This window comes from Ananas comosus, linkage group 10, assembly GCF_001540865.1.
Source record: "Ananas comosus cultivar F153 linkage group 10, ASM154086v1, whole genome shotgun sequence".
Classification (NCBI taxonomy): Eukaryota; Viridiplantae; Streptophyta; class Magnoliopsida; order Poales; family Bromeliaceae; genus Ananas; species Ananas comosus.
In genome coordinates this window covers 3,824,751-3,837,819 of record NC_033630.1, presented here as the reverse complement: position 1 = coordinate 3,837,819, position 13,069 = coordinate 3,824,751, and the positions used below count along the sequence as shown (strand labels likewise).

General features: G+C 38.9%; 1 protein-coding gene across 1 annotated transcript; it reads left to right on the top strand.

Moving 5' to 3' along the window:
• Window positions 1,116–12,730, top strand: LOC109716642 (putative E3 ubiquitin-protein ligase LIN-1). The gene is made up of 17 exons (XM_020242180.1): window positions 1,116–1,277; window positions 1,401–2,312; window positions 2,901–3,236; window positions 3,353–3,435; window positions 3,687–4,838; window positions 4,987–5,131; window positions 5,278–5,532; window positions 6,623–6,929; window positions 7,261–7,385; window positions 7,525–7,641; window positions 8,361–8,492; window positions 8,572–8,694; window positions 8,780–8,890; window positions 9,575–9,721; window positions 10,331–10,576; window positions 11,198–11,282; window positions 12,317–12,730. Exons 1-16 carry the CDS (start codon window positions 1,116–1,118, stop codon window positions 11,213–11,215), a joined length of 4,371 nt encoding a protein of 1,456 aa, XP_020097769.1. The 3' UTR covers window positions 11,216–11,282; window positions 12,317–12,730.

Here is a 13,069-nt window from a genome sequence, read left to right as displayed (position 1 = left end):
TGTTATTACAAATATAACTGTATAAAAGTTCAGATATTTTTCTTTTGACTACTGGAGTTGGAAATTCCGAAAGAGACTCAATTCCTATATATGGATCAATATTTAAATCCGATATAGTTTCAATTACCGTAGTTAGAGAGAGAGTTGATATTTTTCAATTAAGGAAAAAAGAAAATTTTGACGTAGGGGTAATCTGAGATCGTTATACGGAAAAGAAAAAAATAACAGAAATTATAAATGCATTTTAATTATATGTAATCAAACAAGAGTTGATGTAACTGGTGCAATTTCAGCTTTACATATTTCTTGGGGGAAATTTCCAAAATATTATAGATGTTAAGTTCAAATTATAAGATATCATAAATATTTTTCTAAATATATTTACCTATCACAAATACCCCTCTAAATCTTTAGCCTAAACCCAAAACCTTTTTATGTAGTACTAAAAATATTTTACATTAGAAATAGTATTTATAAAATTATCANTATATATATATATAGAAGGATAATAGGGAAAACTTCAAATACCCCTCTTATGGTTTCACTTTTTCTCATTTTAGTACCTGTGCTTTAAAGTGTATCAAGTTAGTACCCTCAAGTTTTGCATTTTTTCACTTTAGTATTCTATGGTTTAAAGTGTATCAAGTTAGTAATCTGTGGTTTTGCACTTTCTTACTTTAGTACTCTGTGGTTTAAAAATCAAAGGGTACTAACTTGATACAAAAATAAAACTATAGAGTACTAAGTTGATACAAAAATAAAATTATAGAGCACTAACTTGATACACTTTAAATCACAGGGTACTAAAGTGAAAAAATACGAAATCAAAGGATACTAACTTGATACATTTTAAACTATAGAATACTAAAATGAAAAAGTAAGAAATCACATGAGCAGTTATTGAAGTTTTTTCTAATATTTTACATTAGAAATAGTATTTATGAAATAGTCATCACTGGCAAGTGGCAAAGGAACGTCACGTCTAAACTTCTTCGGCCGGTCGGGTCTCGTTCCCGACAAGCAGTTAACCACCAAACGGTTGCCACGTCAAGGGGTGGTTACGTGGCGGACACTCATTGGATTAGAGACCTAAAAAATAGTACGGCTCCAAATCAATGTCGGCCCGCCACGTGTCGCGTTGCCGCGGTGCCGGCCGTTGCCGCCCTCGAACGGCCTCCCGCGTCGTCAAACCTTACGCGCGGAATTTTAAATCTACTAATCCAGCAGCATATTTACCAATATACCCTCCGTTCCGGCTCCCTAAAAGAGGGGAAAAAGTCGCTCCTCGCGCAGTGGCGATTTCGTAATTTTAACCGAACGAAACTCCGACACCACCACGTAGTACGTAGTACGTACTACTAGTTGCGCCGCACGGATTCGCCTCCCGCGTGAAATGACAGCCGCCCACACCCACGTCGGCGGCCATACTCCGCCATGCCTCCGCGTTCCTCGACGACGCCCTCTCCAATCCCGACCTCCGCCGCGCATCCTCTCCGCCGCGCGGCCGCCGATTCCCCTCTTCCTCCTCCTCCTCCTCCGCCTCCGCCGAGGCTGCGGCGGCGCCGCTGCTCCAGGCCCTCTCCCTCCTCTCCCAAGCCCTAGACTCCGGCGATCGCGGCGGCGGCGGCGGCGGCGGCGCGGCCACACCGAGCCGACCCTCCCCCGCCGCCCTCCGCGCCGCCGAGAAGCTCCTCCTCTCCCTCCCCGCCGCCACCCCCCTCTCCGCCCTCCTCCTCGCCCTCGCCGCCGCCTCGCGCCGCCGCCCCGCCGCCGCCGCCGCCGCCCTCCTCGACCTCTTCGCCCTCGACCCCGCCCTCGCGCGCCACGAGGTCGCCCCCGCCCTCTTCGAGGACCTCTTCGTCCCCCACCTCCTCCCCATAACCCGCCGCTTCGCGGACCAGCGGGCCCGCATCCTCTCATCCCCCAGCGCCGCCGCCGGACGATCGGCGGGGGCGGAGGAGGACGAGGGGAGGTCGGCGGCGATGGCGGCGGCGGCGGTGCTGTCGAGGATGAGTGGGGAGCAGGCGGCAGAATTGAAGGATCTAGAAAGGGGGTATGAGGAGGTGCTTGATGCCAATTCTAGGGTTTACGCACAGTGCCTCAAGAAGATTCTAGAATCTGGCGATCAACCTAGCGACACGCAGGGCCCGCCGGAGCTCATTTGGACGAGGATTAGCGGCGAAACGAAGGAGATTAAGGAGGCAATAGTGGAAGTTGTTGATGATGATGATGGTGATGATGATGATGATGACAAAGAGGAGGTTGGTGAAGAAATGAGAAGTGAGATTGGGTTAAGGAACGGGCGCTATAATGTAATCAACCTCGACTCCTCATTTCATACTTGTTTCTTATTTGATTACTTATTATTTTAGTGACATGTGCAGTAGACTCACTGAACCGTTTGAACTCTCGAAAGCTAAAAAAATTTCCACCTTGCAGTATTCCTGTTTCAATCGACCGCATATCTCATATTTCTGTAGGTCGTTCTCTTATTGGCCGTGCTTATTCGCTCAATTTACAATCAATTTAGTTCTCCCGCGAAAAGAAAAATTGTGATAAATTTAACTAATTAACACATCATAATTTTCCGCTTATGGTTATCATACTCCTAATCTGTCAAATCCAATTTCTCTCTGACAATATAGATGATGTAAATTTTACATTTCGATTCGCCTAACAGCTTATAATCGTTACATTTTCGTCCTTAATAAGTGCTTTTTTTTCCAAATAAAATTGTTTGTCTGTTGAGCTAGCTGCTGTGCTCTGCTAATGCCCTTCAACTTCTTCGCATTAATATCCTTCTAAAGGAAAAATGAGGAATACCTGTACTTTTTTCTCTGTTTCATTACTGTAATTTTTGGTTTTCATGTTATAATTCCAAGCATTTACAATTTTTGCAGCCGATATGGGCTGAAGCAGATCAATCGATTGAATCCTTCAGTAGGCAAACCACCGGAAAGCTAAGAAATGTCGCAAAATATCCATCCTTGTATCCTCAGAGGGTTTCTCCGCATCTCCTATTCAGGGAACCTTCTAACGGTGACAATTATTCAGCGAACCTTAGAAGCCAAAGAAGTCTCGCAAAATCTCCACCCCTGTATCCCCATCTCTTCGCCAGGCAGACGTCTAATGCCGATAGGAGTTCTGAAGCAAACTTTGTATCTCATCGCAGCCCATCTGTCTCGTTTGATGAAAACTACTCAGAGGACTCTTCAGAAATTGAGGCTGATATGGAGGTATTTTTTGTGGATGACAAGAAATAAAACATTCTCTCTAGTTGTTCTTGACTGATCTATCTATGAATATAATTATTTTTTTAAAAGCTGATAATACTATGTTGCTTGTCTTTTAGGAAAGAAACACTCCTACAGCTTTGTTGCAGAACAAGAGAATTCACTTCCAAATAAAAATGCAAGGGTTTGCTGAGCCCGCATGGTACGCAATCTCCTTATGATATTACTTTATTTGGTTTTATAGAAAGCCCTTATTTGAAGTATTATTTCTAGACAAGATCTTTCTTAGAGAGAGATGGATGATTCTGTTCATGCTTCTGCTGCAATTCTGTTATGACTGTATTGTTTAGATGCAATTGTTTTGCTACTAATTTGCAATTGTTGTTTTTTAGAGAAGAGATAGTTAAGTATATTCTTTTTAAAAAAAAAAAATGTTTTCTTCTCTTTTTGCAGCCCACCAAGTCCTCCGATGGTCGATTCAGATAAGATACTCGCTTCTGGTAGACAAACTCCTCCCAAGGACTTTGTGTGCCCAATAACAAGTCAACTATTCAATGATCCTGTGACGCTTGAAACTGGTCAGACCTATGAGCGGAAAGCGATCCTAGAATGGCTAGAGCGTGGCAACTCTACATGCCCTATCACTCGGCAACAGCTGCACAGCACCCAGCTACCGAAAACGAACTATGTCCTTAAACGGCTCATCGCTAGCTGGCAAGATCAGCACCCTTACTCGACCCCAGCAAGAATGGAAACTCCCCCTCCGAAAAGTGCTTCCGATACTAATCAGCTGGGCCATGCACCTTCTCCAACAAGTGTGATAAGCCAAGCCTCTTTTGATCGCAGGAGTGGTGATCTTTCTCTTGCACTATCACGTCTTTGTACGTCTGAAGATTTGAGTGAGTCTGAAATGGCCGTCCTCCAGATTGAATGGCTTCTCAGAGAAGCCAGTGGTGAAGCCAGGGTTCTCACAGCACTGTCGAAACCAGCAGTTGTTAATGGCTTTGTCGAAATCTTGTTCAATTCCGTCAATCCCCAGGTTCTACGAGTGGCGGTGTTCCTACTTTCTGAGCTAGCATCTAAGGACAAACTTGTCGTTCAGACACTTACGAGGGTTGATTCAGATGTGGATTGCATGGTTGCTCTCTTCAAGAAGGGGTTGATCGAAGCAGTTGTACTAATTTACCTGCTAAGCCCTTCTTTGGAACGGCTTATTGAAATGGATATGGCTGAGGCTCTCTTGATGGCTATCAAAAAGAGAGAAGATGATCAGTTTCAAATGTGTGTTAAGCCGAAGACTGCTTCAGTTTTCCTTTTGGGTCAGATTCTTAGAGAAGATCATAAGAATGCGTCTTTAATTGTTTCTTCTATGATTTCTGAAAGAGTGATTGAAAGTGTCATCGCGAGCTTGGAATCTGAACTGGTGGAGGAAAGGACTGCTGCAGTAGGAATCTTGCTGAGAGGCATGGAGGAGGATGGGCACTGTAGGAATGTTATCGCTGAGAAAGTCGTGTTGGTGCCTGTTCTGGAAAGCTTTTTGGTAGTGAGTGATGTGGAACAGTTTGAGATTGTTCAGTTCCTTTATGAATTAGTGAAGCTAAGTAGGTATATCTACAATCCCTTATTTAAAATCTTCTCTTTGTTGGATTTTGACTGTTATGCCTATGTTTCAATGTTAGCTTATATGCAATGCTTTCTTTTGGTTCCTGGGTTGAATAATAGCTTGATTCCTTTCATGCGTTGCATTTTTCAGGAGGTCATGTATTGAGCGCCTTCTTCGAATCATTAAAGATGGTGGCGCCTTTAGTATGATGCACACACTTCTTGTGTATCTGCAGACGGCTCTTCAGGAGCAGTTGCCCATTATTGCGGGACTACTTCTTCAGCTTGATCTTTTGGTTAATCTTTCGATGTCTTCTTTTCCCAGTTTCATTTTTCTCATTGATTGTTGCTAATTAAGCACCGTTAATAGCTATATTAGGGTGTATTATAAGTAGCATGATGTTCATATGTCTTATTCTTAATTAACGGATCTACTTATCAGGTTGAACCAAGGAAAATGAGTATATACCGTGAAGAAGCAATAGACGCTCTTATTTCATGCCTCAAGTGTGATTTCCCCAGGATCCAACTTTTGGCTGCTGAGACAATATTGGCTCTCCAAGGCAGATTCTCAGCCTCCGGGAGAAGTCTTGCTCGAGCTTTTCTGTTAAAGCATGCACGGATGAATAAAAGATACAGAGCACTAATGCGAGCAGAGCAGATGGGTAACGCTCTAGAAGACTCGGAGGATAATTTGGTAAGTTATGATGATGCCATTACAAACAAACAAATAGAAACTTGGTCAATTAGATAGCTATTCCTTTCTTTTGAGAATGTATTAGATAGCTATTCTTTGTTGGAGAGTTGGTACTCTGCCATAAAAAGGTTTATACTTAGTGAGAGTTTTATCTTAAACTCTCATAACATGTAATCATTCGGTGAGTAGATCTTTAGAGGATATGCATTTTGCGACACTCCGTGCCACTACAGAAATTTACTTGTTTTTGTTGGATATTTTAAGACTGCTTTTCAGTTGGGGTAGGTTGCTTAAAGACCAATCGTATTTGATCGCAAATAATGAAACTTCAACCCTAGATCGAGTGCAGAAACATATCTCTTTCTTGGATCATTCTTACTTTCTTAGGACAGAAAATCTGATGGGTTCGGCTGGTAGATCCACTTCCAACCTACCTAATATGTAACCATTCAACCCTAGACTGGATGGGGGTTCCCAGACCTTAGCCCAACATTATCATACATTCGATCAATGACCCATTTGATTAGGTTTTCTGTCGGGTTCGGAGTGGTCGGTTTGACCGAATTCAACTGAGAATTTAAAATCGCATATATTTTACTTTTATGTGGCAATTGAAAACATGTATGCTAAGTTCATTTGAAGATGAATAATTCTAGACTATCATGCATAAGATCCCTAATTATTCATGAATTTGTAGGGTTAAATGTGAAATCTTCATAAAGCACAAGTATGTGAAAAAAAAGGAGAACAAAAACCTTGTGAATATGGATTTTCAAAACTTTTGAGTTAAGGTTGGAACAATATCAGGTTATCTGTGAGTAAGTTTGGTGCCAGCCCTAACCAATGCTCCTCCTGGAAGGAGGATGAAAATTTCACATCTCCAAACCCACCTAATCTAAAATTCTCTCATCGATCCTACCTAAAGTTTAGGGTGGGCTGCTTGGTTACCCTTACTACTGTTATGATTAAATTCATTTCCCTTCTCGTATCAAATCATCCTTCTTACTTGATGTACCAGTCATCTATTTTGACAATGTGTTACTTCATTTTCCTTTATTGTTTTTTGTTGAGCTTCAATTGTTGAATACAGGAAGAAGAGAAGGCTGCTAATGAATGGGAAAGGAAAATAGCATACTCCCTAGCGAGCCATGAATTTGGATTGCTATTTGAAGCTTTAGCTGAAGGTCTGAAGAGCCGAGATTTGGAGTTGTTCTCAGCATGTCTTATATCTGCAACCTGGCTCATCCACATGCTCTCTTTTCTTCCTGATACTGGGGTTCGAGGAGCTGCGAGAGTTTGCTTGTTAAGGCAATTCATATCGATTCTGAAGTCAGCAAGGCATACTGATGAAAGAGTTTTCGCCATGCTAGCTCTGAGAAACTTTATGCATGACCCTGGTACGTTCTCATAGATGCAATATCCTTTTTTAGCAAATAAGCCGAATAAGAGAAGCATGATAATACTATGGAATCAGCTGTGACATCGTCACTCTGCCAAGAATTTAAATTTTGGTGACTTAACTAGAATTTTGTGGTAATTTATTGACTAATGGTGTTATTTACCCTTTTACTTGATCTATTAATTAAACTGTTGAGATTTAACATTAATCATATGTGCCTATACTCTTATATTTGTTTATCTAGATCCGATGATCACAAAGACTACTTTTGGCTGTAACAACAAACAAATTGTTCTTTCTAATGCTGCTTGTCATTCTATTATGAACAGAGGGAATGCATGATGTGACTCTCCACATCAAGGATGTAGTGAAAACTTTAAGAGAGCTGAAGAAATCCTCAGTCTTAGCATATGACATGTTAAAGCTTCTCTCAGATGGCCAAGAATCCAGCGTTGTGAGTCTGACCTTTACACAAAGAACTGTAAAATATATTTTCCTGGTGGCAGGATACATTATTATTATTTTTTCTTAAAAAGCCTGGATGTTCGAATTTTGCCGAAAGATTAGTAACATTTATATTTTTCTGGCTGTAGGATATGTGGAGTCATAAAGAGTTGGTTCAAGTAGATTGCGCTACAAATGGAGAAGTGTTGTCAATAATTTACCACAAACATTTGATTTTTTCTGGACACTCAGATGGGACAATAAAGGTAAATAAATGCTTTTGGATTTTCTAGTGCTCGATAATGCATTTATGCAATAATAATATGAATATACATCATTGGTTTTGAAGAATCTAGTGGCTTGGAAAATGGGTTCTATAAGCAAGATTGATTTTGCACCAGTATCTGAAATTATCTAGCTTGTGTAGCAAGCTTGAATCAGGATCCAGATTGAAACATAGATATTGTTATTTTAAGTGCAAATACAGGCTTAGACATTATATAGCATTAAGAAAATACAAATGACAGATCAATAGCCTCCTTCCTGGAGTCATATCACCATATGATTAGCTCGGCCTCTTTAACTTGCTGCTATTAAGTATCTCAATACGATACTTGTTGAACATAATGGTAACTTTGTTCAGTGTGCGCTAAAAAGCCACATATGGTGGAAGGAGATGCAGCATAATATTACAGAAGCCAATCTGCAGAAGCAGAAGTTCTAGGTGAGGGCCATGAGGCTAAGATGAACATCAACATCTTAAGAAATGAGAAATTCCGTAATCATCTTTCACAAGAATGTTTTTTTGAGAATAAACTTTCATAAGAATGTTATGCCATGATATATGTGTGTGTGTATATATATATATATATATATATATATATATATATATTTCTTTTGATTTAAGATCTGAACATGCAGAAACAGTTAGCAATCATTTTGCCAAGATTTCTAGACCTGATATGTATTATTTGTAACACAATAGGTTTGGGAAGGCAGCGACCGCCTCCTCCATCCTGTCAATGAATTTCGTGAACATTCAAAAGCAGTCACCAGTTTGGCAATATCAAACTCGGGGGAGAGATTGTACAGTGGCTCTCTTGACAAATTTATAAGGGTATATGGTTCTAATGTTGTCTGCTGCTATAGTAGTGTGCTAATATGTTTGTAAATATGAAGTAATGGTGTGTGAACAGGTATGGGCCATTCGAGATAGAGATCTTCATTGTGTTGAAGTGCATGACACAAAAGAGCAAGTTCATAATTTAATTGTCTCAAATACCATTGCTTGCTTCACTCCACAAGGAGCTGGTGTTAAGGTGCTTTTGGATGCCGTTAGTTTATCTTTTCCAACCACTTGTTTCTCAGTTTCTTGTTCACAATGACATTTATTTTCTTTTTCAGTTACTGCCCTGGAATGGGAATTCCAAGCTTCTTAACCCAAACAAGCATGTAAGGTCTTTAGTTCAAGTCCAGGGGAAGCTTTACTGTGGATGTAATGATAGCAGTATCCAGGTGTGCTTTTACGACTGGCAGTTTTCCATTTTATAGATAAATGGGTGTGCCCACAAACACGCATACAAGCATTTTTATTGGCATAAAAATTTGTATGTAAAAATCGTTTAGTTTCTTCATCCATATTCTTTACTCCAATAGTCAAATAAAAAATTTAAGAGTTTTTGGCCTTAGTTACTTATACTTTCTTTTCTATTAATTGTCAAGTTCTATGCAATTAAATGCAGATGATTTTATGATATTCTTTAATATTGCCTAGCGTGGGATGATTTGCAAACTCTATATCATGGTTTTTGTTTGACTATTGAAAGCGAAAACGTGTAGTAACTCAAATGTTGGTTTCTTTAATTGTTTTCTGAAAGGTAAGCGTGCAAAATAATCAACAGTAGCAAAAGAAAAATGAGTTCAATCTAGGTACCTTTGATCGTGTAAAGCTTTGAGGAAAACAAACCAAAACCAAAAACACCGAATTATATCGTCCTTTGTCAAAAGTGAACTTGATAAGATGACTTTCAGAGATTTCTTCCTCTTCCATCTCGTAGTCATTTAAGCATACTGCAATATACATTTCTAAAGAAGAGAACTTCTAAATTCTGGAGATTTTTTTCCCTTTTTTCTGTTATGTATAATCCTGGTACGGATGCATCTTGCGTCCTTCTTTTACTAAGAGATGGCTAATTTCAGGAAATCGATTTGGCTAGTGGAACATTAGCTACAGTCCAATCAGGAAATAAGAGGCTGCTGGGAAAAGCAAGTCCCATATATGCAGTGCAAGTTCATGATGGATTGCTGTATTCAGGCAGCACTTCTGCAGATGGAGGAGCAGTTAAGGTAGTCTGTTTACCTGAAACAAAAGGCAATGAAATTAATAAACAGTTATTATTATTCTTATTATTTTGAAAGTGAACAAACAATTTTTATTATTTATTTCCTTAAAAATATATGTGGATAAACACCTCCACCTAGATCTGCTGTCTGAATTATCGGCAGGTTCAACATCAATGTAGACTGAAGATGAGATTAATACGATTGAATAATTTTTTTTTTTTAAATGTCAGATTTTTTTAGAAACTTGATCAACAGAAATGAACAACAAATCCAGTCACATTTCTATACTATTCTTCATTGCTAGAGTACATAAAAGCCGTTACCCTATTGTGGCCCATCAAAAGAGGGTAACTGGCGGGAGTATTTCGAAATTATCCTCACATTCAGGGTTTTTGCATGGAAAGGGCTGCTCTTAAGATTAGAACCTGACAGCATGTCTTTTTAATTACTAACAACTAGGCAATTGACCCTGACTCATTAATTTTTTTTTTCTTTTAGTGGTAATGTTCATATGGCGAATTCCCTATGACTCCTTAATTTGTTTCTTCCACTTGAATCTTTTCCTACTTATTTAAGTTTGGAGTTCATCTTTGAAACTTATTTCTGTTTCAGATATGGAGCACTTCGAATTACAATCTCGTTGGATCTATACCATCAATGATGGAAGTGCGGTCAATGGTTATCAGCGCCGAATTAATATACTTGGGCAGTAAGGTGGGTGTTGTAGAGATCTGGTCGAAGGAGAAGCTTACTAAGATAGGAGCACTTCAGATCGGCACCAACTCTCGGGTCCAATGCATGGCACTTGATGCTGATGGAGAAGTTTTGGTCGTAGGAACATCCGATGGAAAAATCCAGGTACGTAATTGATATAATTATTCAACATTTCGTTTCTTCTCGCACTCATTTTATGGACTACACTTTCACACAAGTCGATTTAGGGACCTCCAATTTTTATCTTTAAAAAAAAAAACAAGAAAAATATAGTTTGATCTTATAAGATACAACCGACTAATCAAGCCTTGCAGTTTCCGTGGTCTTCCAATCTTTTTACTCGCCTAAGGTTATGCTTAGTCTTCTCATTCTAAGTTATCTTGCCGCAATTCCTTAAATCCGTGTAACTTTGCGGCTGTTATACATAACACATTAGGTAACATTGCAGTTCTTTAAATCAGATTGTGATACCTCAGTATTTTTTTCAACGAAACCAAGCTATTTCTTGTGGCATGCTCAACCATTTTTCTTGGATTCTTTGCACTCGTAAAGTACTTTTCTGGCGCATACATTGAGCTGTGAGAGTATATGAGTAGTACTATTCTGTTTGTTACAATCCACGTCGCATATTTTTGTAAATTATTAAATCAACTTAGTAATTTGTGCATATTTTAGTTTTTGAAGGGCACTTTGATTCTTTCATTGTGCCGCACTTTTTAGTTGATTGTCCGCCTTATTGTTGCCCTTTTTTTTTTTTGCCTCCAGGCTTGGGGATTTGCTTGAATGAAAGAAGGATGTCGACGGTAGAAATTCACCATACTCCAAGTAGATTATGGAATGTAAACTAGAGGTATTATCTTCATGTGAAAGAATAAAAAGGAAATATTTATTCATTTATTGTATTTTTCTTTATTGAGTCCTGTGGTTTTCTGTTATAAAATAACAAATATCGTGTATATCAGTAAAAATAAAATCATTCTCTCTATATTTTTTTAAAAAAATATTCTTTTTGTTGAACAAAAATAGTCATTGTTTCAGTTGTCGCGAACACAAGAATTAGAGGGGAAAAGAAAAACCAAAAAGAAGTTGCCACAACTTTTCTATTCAAAATAAAAAAAAAACTCGGAAATAATCCACAGTGGCAACAGTAAGGTTAATTTCAAGTACATTCAATTGCATATAAAGGGAAAATAAACACACAGACATACAAAATGAAACAAAATCAAGCATACGGTTACTACATAAAGCGGAAAAAGAAGTGTTTGTCGAAAATTACAAGGTATTTAGTAAGTATTACCATTCCATGAGTGAAATTCCCCCTCTTCTACATGATCAAAAAAAAAAGGCACATAAAGTATAAGAGGGAAGAGTTGATGTAGAATACATAAAAGTTCACATGTTCATTGATTGCTTCTTTGGGGGAACAGTACTTGTTTGATTCTTTTGTTCTTGTTAAGCAAGGTATCCCATCCACCCTACAGTTTGAAAATAAACTCATTTCCTTGGTTTAGAGACATTTAAGGGCTTGTTTGATTGGAAAAGTTTCAAATTTTGAGTCTTCGCCTTTCAAAACGATTGTTCGGTTGGAAGGAATCACATTCTGACTCCCATTCCCCGGACTTCGACTCTAGCCGAAAAGCTCGGAGTTGCATCTCATTTCAAGGTGAAATGAAATGATTCGAAACCAAACAAACTTCCATTGAACTGATCGTTCCCAATACAACTCCAACCCATTCTGAATTTGTTTCTGATTCGGATTCGAATCATGAACCAAACATATTCAGAAAAGGAGAATGTAAGTCACTAAAATTTGAGTACGAAGTAAGTTACTGACCAAGGGAGGAATCATTGCATCTGTTCTGAAGCTCTCTATATTCTTCGCAGAGCGCGCAGAAGGGGCAGAAGAGATGAATAGTGCAATCCTCAGCTGGAATTTGGACCAAATTATACTTGAGCCTTAGCTTTCGCATGTTATTGGAGCACAAAACTGAGGAAACTACAAGTGGAAGCAGCAGGGCAAGCTACAAGATATTCAGAACAACTCTATCCGAAGAAGCTGCAGTGGATAAATTCTGATATATCATGTGAAAAAATTAGAGACCAATTATGGTCTACGACCTAAAGTGCCTGTAAATAAGAAATCATTTGATTTTGGGTTTTTCACGTATACGGGGGATTGGAAAACAGTATAACATACACAAGTAGAAGTTTTTTTCTGGGGAATTGAATGATATAAGATTGTGATGATCTATATATGGATTTTCAAATTGGAAAACCTTTACCTAGATTGTGGAACTAGTACTTCTCTGCTGCTCAGTTTTATGATGGCTTAAATGGATAAGCCATCTCTGGATTCTGCATTCTTTTGTTACAGATAATTTAGTGAGTGTAGATCAGAACCAATGGAATGGACCAACAATCTGGTTGCTAGCAGTGATTGAACCACTCATTATTCTACACATGGTTCACTTGGTCTTGAATGTATGATGAACATATATTTCTGACACTTTTTTTTTTCTTGTCCAAAGTAGGAAAAAAAAAAAAGTGTGTTTTTGGTGCTTACTGTTTTGCTTCTCATCTGAAATCTCAGCAATTTGCTCTTAAGCTGACGCAAGCGAAGAAAGCCGTCATCGAAGA

Coding starts and splice junctions, on each gene's coding strand:
- LOC109716642 (XM_020242180.1), top strand. CDS start 1,116: ATGTCGGCCCGCCACGTGTCGCGTTGCCGCGGTGCCGGCCGTTGCCGC. Junction 3,237..3,352: donor AAATTGAGGCTGATATGGAG/GTATTTTTTGTG, acceptor CTTGTCTTTTAG/GAAAGAAACACTCCTACAGC. Junction 7,386..7,524: donor ATGGCCAAGAATCCAGCGTT/GTGAGTCTGACC, acceptor TTCTGGCTGTAG/GATATGTGGAGTCATAAAGA.